This window comes from Physeter macrocephalus, chromosome 4, assembly GCF_002837175.3.
Source record: "Physeter macrocephalus isolate SW-GA chromosome 4, ASM283717v5, whole genome shotgun sequence".
Taxonomy (NCBI): Eukaryota; Metazoa; Chordata; class Mammalia; order Artiodactyla; family Physeteridae; genus Physeter; species Physeter macrocephalus.
Window position 1 is genome coordinate 126,457,500 of NC_041217.1, and position 19,344 is coordinate 126,476,843.

At 41.8% G+C, this 19,344-nt stretch overlaps 1 protein-coding gene across 1 annotated transcript in view; it reads right to left on the bottom strand.

Annotated features, from left to right (window-relative positions):
• Positions 1–19,344, bottom strand: part of LOC102991572 (interleukin-12 receptor subunit beta-2) — a 74,547-nt gene that overhangs the window by 7,013 nt on the left and 48,190 nt on the right. Inside the window, exons 9-14 of the mRNA XM_024119723.3 lie at positions 16,749–16,949; positions 10,763–10,861; positions 10,514–10,672; positions 6,350–6,487; positions 3,241–3,331; positions 727–826 (exon numbers count right to left, since the gene is read on the bottom strand). Of these exons, the coding sequence (XP_023975491.1) occupies positions 727–826; positions 3,241–3,331; positions 6,350–6,487; positions 10,514–10,672; positions 10,763–10,861; positions 16,749–16,949 (788 nt within the window). The remainder of the gene's footprint in view (positions 1–726; positions 827–3,240; positions 3,332–6,349; positions 6,488–10,513; positions 10,673–10,762; positions 10,862–16,748; positions 16,950–19,344) is intronic.

Consider the following 19,344-nt stretch of genomic DNA (forward strand, 5'->3'; position numbering starts at 1 on the left):
CTTACTGGCTTCCTGCCAAGACCAAAATAGTCTGCGCTCTATTTATCTGTTCTGTGCTCACACAGGACGGGGAACATCACAGTAAAGCTTCAGTGCTCTTGAATTTGGATGAGCCAATGCTCAGACTAGTGCTTGGCAAATATATTTGCTTTTTAGGGCTTCCCTGGTGGCGCAGTGGTTGAGAATCTGCCTGCCGATGAAGGGGACACGGGTTCGAGCCCTGCTCTGGGAAGATCCCACACGCCGCGGAGCAACTAGGCCCGTGAGCCACAACTACTGAGCCTGCGCATCTGGAGCCTGTGCTCCGCAACAAGGGAGGCTGCGATAGTGAGAGGCCCGCGCACCGCGATGAAGAGTGGCCCCCGCTTGCCACAACTAGAGAAAGCCCTTGCACAGAAAGGAAGACCCAACACAGCCAAAAAAAAACAAAAAAAAATTAATTAATTAATAAACTGCTTTTTAAATTTCTTTTGAAGTGAGCTGAGGTGAGGAGAGGAACAGAAGGCATAGAGAGGGATGAAAAGTTATGGGTCTTTTAGTCTTGGTCATAAGCTTCAGAAAATTCCTGTGCATGGGAGTGATGACTCAGATGGTAACCTAGCACTCGTGATAAGCAGCTTATCCATAGGATCTAAACACCGAGGTTTCCCTGTAACTACAATGACAGACTTAGATGTACTGATCACCAGAACCCCATCGACTGACCACTAAGGCTTTATACCTTACCTCCACAATGGGATATTTCTTGGCCCAAGTGCTATTCGCTGGGTCTGGAATTTCTTTGCTACACCACTGAGGTCTGAGGGCCAAAAGGAGAACAAATACCCTGCAGGTAAAGAAAACAGTGACATTGGTTAAGTGTGCACACGGTGGCATGGAAGCACAGGTTCTTAGTGCAGTGACTTCAGTGTAGGGGTGTGCAAATGAGTAAAATGTAAACACTGCAGGAGAAAGATGATGCATCATCCAAGTCTGGACTCGTTTTCTGTGAAGTTTGGATAGGTGATAAAGACTCGTGGTGCAACCACTTAGGGTTTGCTAAATAAACTATGGAACTTTTGCTCGATGTAATGTTTAGCTATCACTAAGCAGCCAAGTACTCACTCAACAAACGTTGATTGAATCCTTAATGTATGACCAGCACAGTGCCACATGCTGGGGATAAAACAGCAAACAAGAGGACATGGTCAATACCCTTGGGGAGATTACTATTTATATTTAGTAAATTAGAATGTTTATAAAGAGCTTGTAATGAAAACAAAGAGTAAAACGGGATACAGGTGGTATAAACAGCTTGGACATAAGCAAGTAAAAAAAAAAATGCCAAGAAAAAAATACCAGTATGGAAATATCCAAACTATTAAAGTAGTTGTATTTGGTGATCAGAGGGTCTTTTTATTTCTTCTTTCCACATCTCTGGGTTTTTGAAAATATTTTAAAATGAGTTTATGATGTGGAAGAAAAAATCCTAAAAATGCTTCTCATATGCATATGACTTAACTATTTTGACTATTTTTTTAAAAAAATTCAAGACCAATATGAAGCATTTTTAAAGACTTGGCTTTAACACACTTTGTTTAATAAGAAAAGTAAGCTTCTGGGACGTGTTCAACCCTTTGAAACAAGAGATGAGGCCACGTGACTAGGTTTTTTCCAAAGAAATGTGAGCAGAGGTACCTGTGACCTAGTATAGCTCATGCAGATGAGGAAAGTGCCCAAGGGATGGTGGGCCAATAAAATGGAAGACAATTGGATCCCTAAATGACAGTGTGGAGCAGAGCTGCCAACCAATCTGGATGACATACCTTAGAACTATTATTATATGGGAGAAAAATGAGCTATTTTATTAAAGCCACTATATTTGGGGGCTCTTTTTTTTTTTTCTTTAAAAGCAGAAGCCTCCACCCTAACTGATACTATTTCCCTGAAGAGAGGATGCATGTGATCCTAGTTGACTCTTTGAGTTCAACTTTTTCAAAGTCTACCTAAAGAGAGCTCTGCTTTGAAGTATCTATCACATATGGGAGAGCTTCAATAAATGGAAAGCCTTTCAGACAGGTTCAATGACTAGTAGAATGACTTTGAGCTAGTTTTATTTTGAGCTCTTCTCCTACATTACACAACATCTGAAGAAAACGAATAACTAACTCATTTTAAAAATTCTCTTTACCAAATAATACACGTTTAAAGAAATTTTAGGAAATACAGTTAAATAGAACTAAAAGCGCTATGATTCTATCCCTTGTTATAACCACCATTAATATTTTAGTGTATGTCCTTGGAGCAGACAGTATTAACTGCTGTCCAATACGCATTTTCCCCTCTTTCTTAGAAAGGGGACCCTGATTTACTGGGACAACAATGAGCCCAGCTAAAAGGTCACAGTTTTAAGCCTCCCTTGCCTCACCAAGTTCTGGCCAATGAGAGGTAACCTAAAGTGCCATGTGTGACTTCTTCATGTGTCTTGAAAAGGTGGGTTATGGGCACCTCCCTTCTCCCTGTAGTTGTAGAATGCAGGCATGATGGCCATAGTTCCTGCAGCCGTTGGACCATGAGGTGAACTTGATGATGAAAGCCAATGTCAGGATAGTGAAGCAGAAAAAGAAGGAGCCTAGGTCTCTGATGACTGGGGAGCTCCTACACCAGCCGTTACCTGAGTTTACTTACTTTACCTGGGTGAGAAACTTAGCTCATTTGTCGTATTATTTTTATGTTACATACAACCAAATTTAATGCTAACTAATATATCTTGTGTGTCTGTGCACGTGTGTATGCACTATTTTTAAAAAATGAAAGTACATGTTTTGCAACCTGCTTTTTAAAATGTAATATAGCAAATATTCATACCATTTAATTTTCTTCTACAGCTTTAATGAATGCATAGTATGCTGTATAGTATGAAATATACTGTGATTTATTCAACCAATCCCACATCACTAGGCATTTAGGTTGCTTCAAATTGCTTTCCTTCTATGAACGATACTTCAGTGAACATAGTTGCCACTAAATATCTGTATATACCTATGATATACTTAGAATAAGTTTCTAGTTGGGAATTTCTAGGTGAAATGTTTAATATTTTTAAAAATTAAACATATACTGTCACCCCAAAAAGGTGAATATATTTAGTGTGCTACCAGCGATGTAGGAGAGTAACCATTTTTTGGACCCATAGCAGCAACAGCTATTATATGAAAAAAAAAAAAAATTTACCAAAGTTGGCAGGTGTAATGAACTTACTTTTGCCGGAAGCAACGCACTGAGAAAACGCCCACCATGATGACACCCATGCAAATGCTTGGTGCCACAAATGTGCTCCAACTGTCTTTACCTGAAATGAAAAGTTAGCAAACCCTGTGACTGAGTTATCGTCAATGAACATTTCTAAATACTGACTGTTGCGTGAACCCGCTGGGCTTTACCCACAGCTCCTGGATAGCTAGACTCAGGAACAAGGCCAACTCTCTTTCGCCCATTAAGGAAGGAAGAAAGGGCCCAAAGGGGCCAATACTATCGTTCCAAGGAAGGAGCTCCAGCCCTACAAGGGCTTCTTCCTCTAATAGGTGCAGAAAGAAAGGGAGTATGGTATACAAAGCACTGGTTGTGAACTGGGAGCCCTGGATTCTAGTCCTAACTCTGCCGCTGACTGATGTGTGGGCCTCAGATTCTTGATCTATAAAAGGTGAACGATGACACCTACCTTGCAGGTTGTTGTGAACATTAGAGATGGTGTATTTAAAGGGCACAGCCATGTATCTGAACAGAGGAGGCCTCAAGAAATGGTAGCTATTAATTTTACCAAACCATTGGATAAGCCCTCTGTCTACCTAGGGTCTTTGAAATTGTTCTGATTCCTTCCTATAGACATGTAAATATTTCACTACGTGTTGGAATTTTTCATTAATTCATCCAACATTTATTTATTTTTTATTTATTTTTTTTTATTTTTTTATTTTTTGGTGGTATGCGGGCCTCCCCCTGCTGTGGCCTCTCCCGTTGCGGAGCACAGGCTCCGGACGCGCAGGCTCAGCGGCCATGGCCCACGGGCCCAGCCGCTCCGCGGCATGTGGGATCCTCCCAGACCGGGGCGCGAACCCGGTTCCCCTGCATCGGCAGGCGGACGCGCAACCACTGCGCCACCAGGGAAGCCCCTTTCCAACATTTATTGAGTGTAAACCATGTAACAGGCCAGGTTAGGTGCTGTAATACACAGATGAATGGGACATGGGCTCTGAAGATAGTCCAGGAGACGGATGTGTAAACATGTAAACAGTAAACCATGATGCCACGGCATACATGTAAAAACAGCAGTACAAGGCAGTGTCGCAGAGAACAGCATGGGAAATGGCTTCATGAGCAGCTCAGGAAGGTTTCCCAAAAGGCAGGATGTCAAAAGTTTAGAGTCGGATGGCAGGGAGTTGGCTAAGTGGACAAGTTAGGGAAGTGCAGACTAGACAGACAGCAAGCACGGAAGGAGGAAAGAGCGAGTGCTTCAGCAACCACAAATAGTCTGGTCTTGCTTTCCAGTACGAATGATGAGTGTGCGGCAGACATCAAAGCTAGATGGATGAACAGGACCAGGTCGTGCAGGGCTTGGTAACAAAGCAGTTTAAATTCTAGCTTGAAAGCCCGTGGGGAACCACTGATGGGTTGCAATAGGAGGCAGAATGTCAGCAACAGGGATCTTGTAGAAAGATTCTTCTTCTGATAGAGTGAAGAACAGGGAGGGAGGGGGGTGACCAGGGGCCACTAGCGGCCATAGACCTGGTAGCCCCTGTGAGAGGGGCTTTTCCCAGGGCTGAACAGGCGAGTTAATGCAGGAAACCTTGTTACCACCCCACACAATCGGCACAATCTGACATTTCATTAGCATCTGCCTTTCTTTCTGGGCAGTTGGGACAAGTCTGGAGTAGCAGAGTAGAAAGATGCTGAGTCCTTAGTCCAATTAATTGTTCACAAGTTAACTTTCATGGGAGTGCTTGAGAAGAGGGCTTGTCACTTTTCCCAGTGGAGGAGTATCTGGCATAGAACAACAAAGTCCTGAATGATTAACTTGATACTCCATGTCACAAAGCAAGAACAGCTTGTTTTATGCTTAGAGCAGATGCAAACGGGCGCTGCCAGAGAGAACAGCATAATTTAGCCAGTGGAGAGAAACCCATGTTAGCTGGGTCACTTCTTCCCATACTCAAATTTAACTTAAGAAACTCAAATCTGTGTCTGATTTGTAGTTCTGCCACTTGCCACCTCTGAGACCTTGGGTAATCTTTTTGTACCTCACACCTGTAAAAAGGCATCATAATCTCATTCTTTCATTCATTTCATATTGAGTGCCTGGTAGTATGGCCAGGCACAGGAGTGTAAAGCAGGCACATTACATGGTTGTGGTCAGGATTAAACGAGTAAACGTATGTGTTACATGTGTTGAATTGTGTCCTCCCACCCCCAAATTTCATATATTGAAGTTCTAACTTCCAGTACCTCAGAAAGTGACCTTATTTGTAAATAGGGTCATTGCAGAGGTAATTAGGTAAGACAGGTCAGGCTGGAGTAGGGTGGCCCCTAGTCTGATATGACTGGTATCCTTGTAAAAAGGGGAATTTTGAACAAAGAGAAACACACAAGGAAAACTCTAAGTGAGATGAAAGTAGAGATCTAGAAACCAAGGAATGCCAAAGATTGCCCCCATTCGCGAGGTGAGAGGCGTGGAACAGATTCTCTCACAGCCCTTGGAAGAAGCCAACTCTGTTGACACCTTGATCTCAGACTTCCAGCCTCCAGAACTGTGAGGAAATGAATTTCTGTCGTTTAAGCCACTCAGTCTGTGGTACTTTGTTACAAGAGCCCCAGCAAACTAATACAGTATTCAGAGAGCTTAACACAATGCCTGGCACATAACTATCTAATATGCAGTAGCTGTATTATTTTTGGGATTATTCTCATCATTCATTGAACAGATATTTATTTAACAAGTACCATGTGCTGGATGCCATTCTAGACCTTGATGATAGAGATTAAACAGATACTAGTCCCTGCCTATTGGATTCAGATTTTTGAATAGGGGTCAAGTATAGCGCATTATGAAGGAAATATGGATGTGCATTTGGGAAGGCTTTCTGGAGGGGGCAACATTTTTGCTGAGTTTAGAAAAACGAGTAGACACTGTCTCCAAGCAGACAATGTAATGGTAGGGCACTCTGGTTAGAGGAAATAGCAAGTGCAAAGGTATAGCAGCAAGAAAGTAATTAGTGAATTACAGAAAATCTGATAATCTCCATATCAAGTAGTGGGAGTATACTCCTATATAGGAAATCACAGTGGACTTGCCCTCTCTAAGGGTGGTTCTTACCTTGCAGACAAAATTCTCTTTCATTTCCTTGGGGGCTTTCACCAGCAGCTGTCAGAGCTGTCATCCATAGAATGTATGTCACTCTGGGCCGCAGGCTGTCTATGGGATGTGAATTTGGGGAGACCCTATAGGGAATTTCTGAAAGGAAGATAAATATAAAGGTTAAGGCACAAATTAAAGGAAATATCTGAATGTGGGCTCTTACTCATTTTTATTTGTTAATGCTTCATTTAATTTGAAAGAGAAAAGCACATTGCTGTTTTAAAGTAGTCCTCATTCATTAATACTTAATACTTTAAAAGGCCCTAGGCACTGTCATTTATGAAGGCACCACTTCACAGCATATCAGAAGAATTACATTTTTTTCTGTGGTAAAATCTTTTCAAAGAATTTTTATTATTTTGCTTTTGAAACTATTTAGCTGTAGTAACTTCTTTGATTTCCTATGACTATAATGTTTCCGACATTTATCGGGTATATTTGAGAACTCCTGGGGAGGAAATTAAATGTACAAATTGTTTTCAATGGAATTTTTAAGCAAGCTAAGTTTAGCAATTAATGAAATAGACATTTCATAACATTTATTAATTCTGACTTCCTCTTTTATTTTTTTGAAGTTCTGGGTACTGGTCTTAGTGGGTTTAATCATTGATCTGCTTCAATTTGACATAAAATCTGGAAAATGAGAGCAATGGTACTTAGATTTATTTTGGTAGTTTAAGGCTAGACTGTCAGTTCTTTATGCTTTAACACCCCTGCAGGTTCTCAGCAGGTAAGATTTTGGTTTTTGAGCAATGTGTTTATGCTGTTTTTTTCCTCCAAGAGATATGAATATCGGTAGCCTTTAGTAAATAGGCAGTCTCCTCCTCCAGGGATCTGCTGGGTGTGAGTTTTGGAGTGACCTCTCAAAAACTGAGGGGGGCTGTAAAATCGAGGCAAGAACTTCGACAGGTGTAGCCTACCGGTTTGCTCAGCAGACTTGTATGTGTGCTGGTGATCAAAGTGGAAACTAGAACTCAGCACTTTGCGCCTAAACATTATTTACTGTCTCACAAACCCCCAGGCAAGTCAGATTTTGACCCTGTTTGCTGAATTTATTTCAACAGTCACACATATTTATTGAGTGTCTGCCCTGGACAAGGCACCAAGGCACAGAATCTGCCTCAAAGAGTTCACCATCTAGTAGGGAAAACAGACCCCTTACACTCACTCACCCCTACTTACTATGTGTGACCAGCAAGATGGAACCCTGTATTATTGCATCCACTCCACCCAAAGGAGCTGAGGCCTGAGCAGATCATTTAACAGCTGTGACTATCAGATCAATTTCTATATTTTACATCCTTTTGAGAAAAAGTACCATGTGGAAAATTCCCAAGCCTACTTTAACCTGATGAAATTGGTTGCACAGACTTCAGCTATATGATTACACTAAAATGTCTCTTATTCCCAAGGCAGAGGACTGAAAAAATAATTTGGGAGAGACTTTCTGCTCATCTTGCTGCAGCAAAGCATAGGCGAGCATCAGGGAGACAGTCGTCCAACTGTGTTAGGGCATCCTTAACTCCAGGAGTGAATGAGCCGTTGGAACCCAAGGGAAGGAGTTTGAATGATTTGCTGGGCCAAAAGTTTACACGTAAACACAGATACATGCACATGTGTATATTTGAAGAATAAAAATAGAAACTATGGGGGAAGCCAAGAGGAAGGTGATGGTGTCAGCAGTTTGGTTGGCAAATAGGTTGAATTGAGTAAACGAAGAAAGAAGTCATGCAGGAAATACTGGTTCTGCTGCCTCGTCTGGGCTGTGATCTCTGGCAGAGATAAAGGAGGCCATTCAGTTCTTGGATCTGAAACTTTAGGTTTAAGGTGGTTAAATGACAAAGGCACCGGTTTAGGGAGATGTGATGGTTGCCAGTCATCTGAAAGGTCACCAGTAAGAAGGTCAAGTGGTACCAGGCAAAACAGCTGCATGGCTCCTGGAAATCAGCTTTTATCTAAACATCTGCATTGGTTTGACAAAGCCCAGGGCAGTATTCACCCATTTGTTATTCAAAAAATACTATTTTTATTAAGCACCTACTGGGTGCTTGGCTGCATTATAGGTAAGGGGGAGACAATGGTGAGCTAACTGCCATGGCTTCTGCCCTCATGTTGGCAAAAACAGCCAAGTGATAAGTAGAATATGTGTGCCCGTAGAGCAGTGCACATGGCGGTATCAACAAACCTCCAGAGGAGTGTCTGTGTACCCAGATCACCTGGGGAGTGCAGATGCCCCACCCCAGGGCTACCCCGCTCGCCTGCCCAGGCAGGCGAAGTGTTCCTACTGCACCCTGCTTGTGCTGTTAGGGGCCGTGACAGAAGACGCCTCGGAACTCCATCCTCCTTTTGCTGATGTGGAGCCTCTCTGCTTTCTTTTTCCCTCCTCCTCAACCTACTGCCCTCTACCACTCTCTAGAAATGGCACTTGTGGATTTGCCAATGATTTCTGGTTGCCCAATGCAATAGTAGGTGTCAGTCCTTGACTACAGCACTTACATATCACTTTTGTGTACTTTTCCATCTCCCTGGGTGCACTGTGAGCTCTCTGAAGATAGGGAACAGGTCTTTGTTCATCTATAAGTGCTAAAAGGGAAACCATCTAAACTGGTACAAAACAGGGCTTTGAATCTGCACCTTGTCCCCTTTAAACTTATTTTAAAATACCCTTACACAGACCTTAGATTCATCAGATTTGGTGCAAAAAAGGTAGGTAATTTCTTCAACATCTACAAGAGCAGATTTAAGAACCATCTAACCATGTTGATCTTGTTGTAAATAAGCATCTTGGTTTAAATTCTGTCAAAATGAAAAATTGCGGGGGAACAAATTTCATATGAAGTATTCCAAATGGCTCATGATGAGATCAATTGATTCATCACCTTTGGGGGTGCATTTCAGAACTGACTTACCCCGACAGTGGGGAGCAGTTCTGTTCAGTGATCCGCTGTATTTAACAATGGTGGATTATTAAGCTGATTATTGTAATATCTTATTAGTGGAATACTATAAAGCTGTTAAAAAAAAGAATGAGACAAGTCCACATGGATTGATGTGGAAAGATCTCAGTATGTATTATTGAGAGGCAAAAGTAAGGTGCAGATCAGAATATAGATGGTTATCCCAAATGTATGCTAGTGTATGCATTAAGTTTTTTTCTGGACGAACACACAAAGAACTGCTAACAGCCTAAGTATGGAGGAAGGGATAATTTCCACTTTATATCTTTTTGAACTATTTGAATGCTTTTACTATATACAAGTATTATTTATATAATAAGAAATTAATTAGCTTTAAAAGTCATAACTTTTAGAAACGCAGTACTGCAGATCTAAGGTCAAGAGAGAGGACCAATTCCTCAAGTTTCCCAGGTAAAAATCACTCTGCAGGCAGCTCTCTGACACCTACATCTCAGTCTGGCTTTGTTACATTCTTCTTGGACCTAATAGTTCTCATGAAGGAATAAAATGGTTGCTTCTTAATGATAAATGCTCCTGAAAGAAAGCCAGCTGCCTATGAAATACTAAAGGGAAGCTCAAGCCAGGAAAAACAAAACAAAACTGAGTAAATCAAAGATTAGAACATTAAATCTGGCAAGTGACTTGGAACTGCTCGGTGAACGAGTGATGAAATCATTTGAGATAATGCACCAGCCAGAATTTAATTGCTTTAGTCTTACAGCATAATTACGGGTCATAAGGAGTTACTTAAATTGTATTTTATCCATTTAAGGAGAAAATAATATGCTATGATGGTATTTGCAAGTGTGGTGATTCGAAGATTCTCCAAATGCATTTCCTGCAAGCCTCAAGAGTCTATATAATAGTATCAAAGTACGCTTATTGCTTTTTGAAATGCTATCTCCCCATATGAGTAAGCTCCTTGAGAGCCTCGTCCATTAACTTCATTTCTTCAATTTGCTTGGCACATAACACATATTCAGTAACCTTGTGTGTGTGAGTGTGTGTGTGTGTTTAGATGTCTATTTTTCTTCATTCAATTAATTTCACATATATTTATGGAGCACCTACTAAGTGCCAGGTATGGTGCTAGCACTTGCACACACTTGTGTTTTCCCAACATCTAAACAAGAAAGACCCTGCTGCCTTTGTTTCTCACACATACCACAAAGCTGAGGCTGGGAATCGAAGTCCCGTTCCTTCCAATATATCCTGTAATGGAGGATGCAGCCCATTTGCTCCCGGGCTGGAATTTCGCTCCATGAAATTAAAATGCTCCCCTTTTCCTCTGAGATGGCATTAATGTGGGGGCCACTCAGTGGTGCTGTGAAGTAGAACACAGGAGGCTTTTGTCACCCTCCAAATCCAAACCATTAAACTACAGCAAAATTGGGCAAAAGGTCCCAAGACTCACCTTTGTGCTTAGAGTTACCCCGGATGGAGCTGCATCCTCCCTGGTCCCCTGAAAGTGCATGCACGCGGATTTCATAACAGATGTAGGGTTTTATGTTTTCTGCAAGACATAAAGACAGACGCTACTCCGGGTGAAACAAGGATTTAAAGAAAACCACACAGACGGCTTTGGAAACAAAACTCACCTTCAAGGAAAAACTTTGACTTTTACAAATTATTTGCTGTTTACAGAAAAGTAAGGGTGGTGTTTTGCAGGCATAGCACCTGAACGGCTCTTCTAATTCCCTAGATGCTTATCAGTCTCTGACAGGGCAGCATGGCATGACACATTCAGGCGTGACTAATCAGGGGCGCTCAGTGCAATCTACCCCCTTGTTCCCCCCCTTGCCCCTGCTCCTCGCACCATGTTCCACTCAGATCTCAGTTGCTTCACAGCTTGGAAGATTAGGAAGATACCTGGGAATGTTAATACTCCTTCCTAGCTTTTAAAGTGCCACACTTGGCAGTTTTCTGTCAGTCATGAAGTTTATTGGCAAGTCACTCTTCCCTTCCCAAACTCCCTATTTCCATGAATCTCAGATTTCTACTTCCTGTAAAGAAAAGGCCCCTCTCATAGATACTGCCCATGACATATCTTTAAACTCCCAATGGGGCTTCCCTGGTGGCACAGTGGTTGAGAATCCGCTTGCCAATGCAGGGGACACAGGTTCGATCCCTGGTCTGGGAAGATTCCCACATGCCGTGGAGCAACTAAGCCCGTGAGCCACAATTACTGAGCCTGTGCTCTAGAGCCAGTGAGCCACAACTACTGAGCCCGCATGACACAACTACTGAAGCCCACATGCCTAGAGCCCGTGCTCTGCAACAAGAGAAGCCACAACAATGAGAAGCCCACTCACTGCGATGAAGACCCAACGCAGCCAAAAATAAATAAATAAATTTATTTAAAAACAAAACAAAACAAAAAACTCCCAATGAAAGTTTAAAGGAAAAAGATTATTTCTGTTAGGTACCTAACTGTAGTCTCATGTGGTCAGGGTAAGGACTCTCTCCCATATTGTTCAATGCCCTGCCACAGGTAGGTCTGGTCCCCTACACTGACAATTGATTAGGGTTTAACATTTTCTTTTTTGGGAAGAAGAATTTTACATCACAAAATAATTTACTAGTGTGTGTGTTATATAAAAATCCATTGTCCCTTAAATATTCCAGCAAGTAGGTAGTATATGAAGCTCAGACGTGCAACCAGTACCATCAGAAGGGACCATGAGGAAATCAAAACTCACGCCATGGGTGAGTTCCAACTCGTATTCATGAACCAAGTGAAATGGAGCAAGGCTGCAATCAGCTTAGTCCTGTAATCCAAAGATGCTTTGTGGGTAGCCTCCAGACCCAGAAGCTCAAAGGGCAACACGGAATATGGAAACATTTCATTTGGGAGGGGCTGGTGTCTGGCTGCTCTGTCGCTAGTTCTGGAAGGGACCCACCAACCACCGTGCCATATGGGAGTTCCAGATGAGCTCATTAGGCAAATGGTTTCGTTGCATTTTGCCATGCAAAGTGTGAGTTCAGGGCAGAGGCCTTGGGGAACTGCTGCATCAGAAGCTGTGGGTTCCTTCTTATGAACGGCCTACACTTAGTGGAGGAGGGAGGAAAATGTGGCTCCATAACTTAGCTAACATTTTCCTTTCTATGAAGAGCAGAGCCCTAGCAAGCTTGTTCCCCAGTTCTGACCTTAAGAACTTCTGTTTTACTGGCTAATTCTTACATGAACACCCCCTAATCATTGTCTGCTCCCTACCTCAAAAATTCCTTAGCCTTTGCTGCTAGTGGATGAAGCCCATACTCTTAACATTTTCATTTCTTCCTACAGTCTGGCCCCAACTTCCAGGCTTATATCTTGAAACCCCCATGCATACACATATACCTGGCACCCCTGGGCAAAGGCTCTGTCTTCACATTTATAAACCACCTCTTAGGTGGTTTTCCTGCAGAAAGCTAAATTCACCTATTAAGTCTGGGAGAAGGCAAACATTAAATGATCAGCAATGAGTAGTAATCACAGAAGAAGTATGATGGGACCATACGGAAGAGGGGCCCAAATAGCTAGGCATCAGGGAAGGTTTTCTAGACACTGTGATGTCTACATATTTGTAAAAGGAGTGTCTCTATAAGGTCAGAACTGTTTTCAGCAAGACAAGACAGGACTGACAGTTTCTAGCCTAGGCCACACCAACTTATAATCCAGGAGGTGGACTTTATTGTAGTCCGCTCCAAAACACCCAACTTGGCCCCAGCCAGATGCTGGGAAAAGACCGGTAAGGATCTGATGACGATGAGTCATCTTACTTATTGGAGAGGGTTACTTTGAATTCATGATAAGTATGAGTTAAGTTTTAAGTGTTTATTTCCAGAACATAACATCAACACAGACTCATAGTTGATCAAGTGTTTTCAAGTGGGAGAACAACTTGAATTAATAGTTATCTTACCCAGTATTATTCATTTTATTCAAATGAATATGTCATACTTAGGAAGACATTTTAGCTTCCTAAGTATGGGAAATATTCTCTCTTGTCATCTATTTTATGCATTGTGTGTAGAATACAGAATTTCTAAAAGGAAAGAACTGTAGGGACTATATAGTTCAAACTATCCCAAAGGGGTAAATCCTAGTACAGTTTATAATAAGCATTTACAATTATATAGCAGTTTAGAGTTCAGTAAATGCCTTTTCTATCCACTGTTTCATCTGATTTGATGGGCATAACAGCCCTAAAGGAAAAATGGTTCTATTGCAACAACTCTAGGGACAGAGAACACATTGCCTTGAGGGACAATCAACTGTCCTATTAGAGACCATCAAGTATAAGGAAAGTTCTTTCTCAAAATTGAGCTGACATCTGTCTTCTTATAATTTTTATGCAGGGGGCCTTCGTTATGCTCTCCAAAACAACAAAGGACACATACTATTTCTTTTTTTTTGTTTGTTTGTTTTTGCAGTACGTGGGCCTCTCACCGTTGGGGCCCCTCCCGCCGTGGAGCACAGGCTCCGGACGCGCAGGCTCAGCGGCCATGGCCCACAGGCCCAGCCGCTCCGTGGCATGTGGGATCCTCCCGGACCAGGACACGAACCCGTGTCCCCCGCGTCGGCAGGCGGACTCTCAACCACTGCGTCACTAGGGAAGCCCTACTCTTTCTTATATACATGTCGAAGCCAGTAACAGCCATCAACCACCCCCCACTGCCCCAATCCAGAATTCTCCTCTATGGGCTAAGTGGTTTCCACATTAAAAGTTCCTGACCCCTAATGGCTTACTCACTTTCCTCTGATGTTCACTGGGTTATCCAGGCAGCACTCTTTTTAAGTACAGTGATTAAAACTGAATACAACCCACTAGAAGTCTGAGTAGCTAGACTCTAAAAGAGGCACACAGTTAAGGACTGGCTGGTGTATTATCATGCAGTGCTCTCTGTTTATTTCATTTGTGGAAGTCTTGACTCCTTAAGCAGGGTGCGTGTATCCTCTGGTCAGGTGTAATAGTTGTCATGGTGTAATGAAAATATGGGATTTAGAGCTTGAAAACCTATTAAAAATCTTAGCTCCATCACATATAATAATAATAATAATAATGATAGCTAAATTATTAAGCACTTAAAATGTGCTAGGTACTGTTCAAAACGTTTTCTCTTTCAGTTAGTCTTCACAATAACCCAGTGAGGTAGGTGATACTACCCCCATTTTACAGATTAGGAAACCAAGGCACAGAGAAGTTAAGCAATTTGCCCTGGATCATACAATTTAATAAGTGACAGAGCCAGGACTCAAACCCAGATAGTCTGGCTGCAAAACTTTTAACCTCTATGCTGAATTTATACTTTAAAAATCACATAGACAGTTTTAACACATTAAGTTAACACATCCATTGCCGTACAGAAGATACATTTATCAACATTTTAATCTGGGGTGATACTGCTGATTAGCATTAATTATCTTATGATGATTTTGAATTAATATAGAACAACAATTAGGAGAAAAATAGAAGGAGCACAATACTGTAGTTTCGGCTTCTGAATATTCTGAATGTTTCAGCACACACACGCACACACGTCACATGCCTTGTTCATTGAAATTCATTCTGGAAGATTTTCAAGCAACTGACCATCTAACTAACCTAACTTTGATATGCAAATAATACCATTTCTCTTTGGGAAAATTAAAATAAGAAATTTCTACTAATAGGTTTCTGGTAACATATTCATCGGTAAGTAAGGGAGGCCTCTGAGTACTTCAAACACAAAACAATCTTAGAAGCTGACTGTGGGGCTTCCCTGGTGGCGCAGTGGTTAAGAATCCACCTGCCAATGCAGGGGACACGGGTTCGAGCCCTGGTCCGGGACGATCCCACATGCCACAGAGCAACTAAGCCTGTGCGCCACAACTACTGAGCCTGCTCTCTAGAGCTCGCGAGTCACAACTACTGAGCCCCAGTGCTGCAACTACTGAAGCCCCCACGCCTAGAGCCCGTGCTCCGCAACAAGAGAAGCCACCGCAATGAGAAGCCCGCGCACCGCAACGAAGAGTAGCCCCCGCTCGCCACAACTAGAGAAAGCCTGCGTGCAGCAACAAAGACCCAACACAGCCAAAAATAAAAATAAATAAATATATATATTTTAAAAAAGGGCTTCCCTGGTGGCACAGTGGTTGAGAATCTGCCTGCTAATGCAGGGGACACAGGTTCGAGCCCTGGTCTGGGAGGATCCCACATGCCGCGGAGCAACTAGGTCCGTGAGCCACAACTACTGAGCCTGCGCGTCTGGACCCTGTGCTCCGCAACAAGAGAGGCCACGATAGTGAGAGGCCCGCGTACTGCGATGAAGAGTGGACCCCACTTGCCACAAGTAGGGAAAGCCCTCGCACAGAAACGGAGACCCAACACAGCAAAAATAAATAAATTAATTAATAAACTCCTACCCGCAACATCTTCAAAAAAAAGAAGTTGACGGTGGCTAACAGAGTAAGACTTCAGAGTTTGTGAATTAAGAACTTGAAAAAAAATAAACCTGAGACCTTGCCCTTTAATGTTTGTTTGGCAAATGTCAACTGCCTGCAGTGTGACTAGGACTAGATCTCTCTTCTGAGAGAAGAGGTTAAGGATTCTTTTCACTGGTCAGGAATAGCAAGCCCCATTTAGGGATTGCTATGATGAAAGCTAAAGGGCAAGTGTCAGACTCTAATGGGAGGAAGATGTGCACCACAGCAATCATTTATAAAAATGATTAAATGAGCCTTTGGCTACCTTGTTTTCCAATTGTCCAATGTTGTTTATGCTCAGGATTGAATGGTTGACTATTTGTGAGATTTATTTTTAGTTTAAATTCATATTGTATGATACAGAAATTTAGGATGTGGTCCAAGGGTAAAATGAAATTGTAAAAAAAAAAAGAAAAGACATTGATTAGCTTCTGTCCAATTATTTGAATATATTTTCAGACACTTTCTATCACTTGATTTTAACCACTGACAGATTCAGAATTTGAGGACTAGAGACACCAATTATCATATAGATAATTCTGGATTTGTTATCACACAAACATTAAGTAGCAGAATTGGAAATGAAAGATCTTCTGGTTTCCTCATCTGTACAATGGGTGTAATAAGTCTTGCTACACATGACTGTTCTCCAAATTAAATGAACTCCCAAATGCAAGGTGTCCATCACACTGACTGGCTACTACTTAGCTCTCAGCCATGCTTGTTGGGTTCATTATTCAGTCATCTTATATGGCACTGTATCAGGTACATGAGTTTTCCATAAATTCTAGAGTTTTTAGTTAATCAGTGAGTCTTCTATGGCTGCAGTGGTGCATCCTTCTTCTCATGCAGCTGCCTGTAACTGAAGGCATGACTCTGGGTTCCCGCCTGCAATTTCCTCAAAAAACGTGAACTTAGAAACCCTCTAGAAGGAAGGTGAATAATTAAGTACCTGAAATCAGAGCAGACAGGTTGTGGGGGGGACTCCGCAACCAGCCTAGAGGGGGCTGCGTCCTGGCCCCTGGATGGAGTTCCCTCCATTCCACCACATACTCCTGCACAGCAGCGGCAGCTTTCCCCGGAGGTGTCCATGTCACCACGAGGTTGTCCACGCCCTCTGAGTCTGCTGAGACCTGTTGAGGAGCCAGCAACCCTTTATGGGGAAAGAGGGGGAGGGATAAAAATAAAATCACAGTGGATAAAGACATAAAAAACAACAGCTCAACCCAGCAAAGTTGTAGCAAGAATCGATTTCTTTTAAAGAACTTCAGGTTCACAGATTTTGTTCATCCAGCTTCTCAGATCAGTGCCAGGACCCTATGTAGTGTTATTTATGAAATTATTTTCCCCTTCATCTTCCATTTCACTTCCCATTTCTGTGTCCCCAAAGGTACCTGCTCTAGTGAATATAATATGCATCCTTCTAATCCACCTCCCATATGTTTATTTACATATATATGTGTCCTTGAGAATTAGTGTTGCTTTATGCTGGTGTGTTGAATTTTCATGAAACATGTTTGGAGTAAATCTAATGCATTTCCTAACTTTTTATTTCACTCAACATTATGTTTCCAGGATACATCCATCCTGCTGCTATATGAAAATCCAGCTCATTCCTTCAGACTGCTGCCTCAACCCTGTCTTTGTCCAGTATCCAAGTGACAAACAGTAGCTTCCTTCCATCTTTTTGCCAACACAAACAAGGATGCAATGAACATTCTCTAGCATGTCCTCGTCTGTGCCTGTGCAAAAGTGTCTCTCTCACCCTCCTACACTGTTGGTGGGAATGTAAATTGGTAAAGCCACTATGGAGAACAGTATGAAGGTTCGTTAAAAAACTAAGAATAGAGCTACCATATGACCCAGCAATCCCACTCCTGGGCATATATACAGAGGAAACCACGATTTGAAAGGATGCATGCACCCCGATATTCATTGCAGCACTGTTTACAATATCCAGGGCATGGAAGCAACCTAAATGTCCATCGACAGAGGAATGGATAAAGAAGATGTGGTACATATATATTAATACAATAGAATATTACTCAGCCATAAAGAGGAATGAAATAATGCCATTTGCAGCAACGTGGATGGACCTAGAGAGTGTCATATAGAGTGAAGTAAGTCAGAAAGAGAAAGACAAATATCATATATCATTTATATATGGAATCTAGAAAAATGGTTCAGATGAATTTATCTGCAAGGCAAAAACTGAGTCACAGATTAGAAAACAAACTTATGGTTATCAAGGAGGCAAGGGGTGGGTGGGATGAACTGGGAGATTGGGATTGACACATACACTACTATATATAAAGTAGATAACTAATGAGAATCTGCTGTATAGAACAGGGACCTCTACTCAGTGCTCTGTGGTGACCTAAATGGGAAGGAAATCTAAAAAAGAGTGCATATATGTATAACTGATTCACTTTGCTGTACAGCAGAAACTAACACAATATTGTAAAGCAACTATACTCCAATTTATTAAAAAAATTTTTTTAATATCTTTATTGGAGTATAATTGCTTTACAATATTGCATTAGTTTCTGTTGTACAACAAAGTGAATCAGCTATAAGTATACATATATTCCCATATCCCCTCCCTCTTAAGCCTCCCTCCCTCCCTCCCTATCCCACTCCTCTAGGTCGTCACAAAGCACTGAGCTGATCTCCCTGTGCTATGCGGCTGCTTCCCACTAGCTATCTATTTTACATTTGGTAGTGTATAGATGTCAGTGCTATTCTCTCACTTCGTCCCACCTTCCCCTTCCCCCCCGTGTCCTCAAGTCTGTTCTCTACGTCTGCGTCTTTATTCCTGCCCTGCCACTAGGTTCATTAGTACCATTTTTTTAGATTCCATATATGTGCGTTAGCATACGGTATTTGTTTTTCTCTTTCTGACTTCACTCTGTATGACAGACCATAGGTCCATCTACCTCACTACAAATAACTCAATTTCGTTTCTTTTTATGGCTGAGTAAAATTCCATTGTATATATGTGCCACATGTTCTTTATCCATTCATCTGTTGATGGACGCTTAGGTTGCTTCCAAGTCCTTGTTATTGTAAATAGTGCTGCAATGAACATTGTGGTACATGACTCTTTTTGAATTATGGTTTTCTCAGGGTATATGCCCAGTAGTGGGATTGCTGGGTCATATAATAGCTCTATTTTAGTTTTTTATGGAACGTCCATACTCCAGCATTTTTTGTTTGTAGATTTTTTGATGATGGCCATTCTGACTGGTATGAGTTGATACCTCATTGTGGTTTTGATTTGCATTTCTCTAATTATTAGTGATGTTGAGCATCTTTTCACGTGTTGGTTGGCAATCTGTATGTCTTCTTTGGAGAAACGTCTATTTAAGTCTTCTGCCCATTTTTAGATTGGGTTGTTTGTTGTTTTGATATTGAGCTGCATGAGCTGCTTGTATATTTTGGAGATTAATCCTTTGTCAGTTGCTTCGTTTGCAAATATTTTCTCCCATTCTGAGGGTTGTCTTTTCGTCTTGTTTATGGTTTCCTTTGCTGTGCAAAAGCTTTTAAGT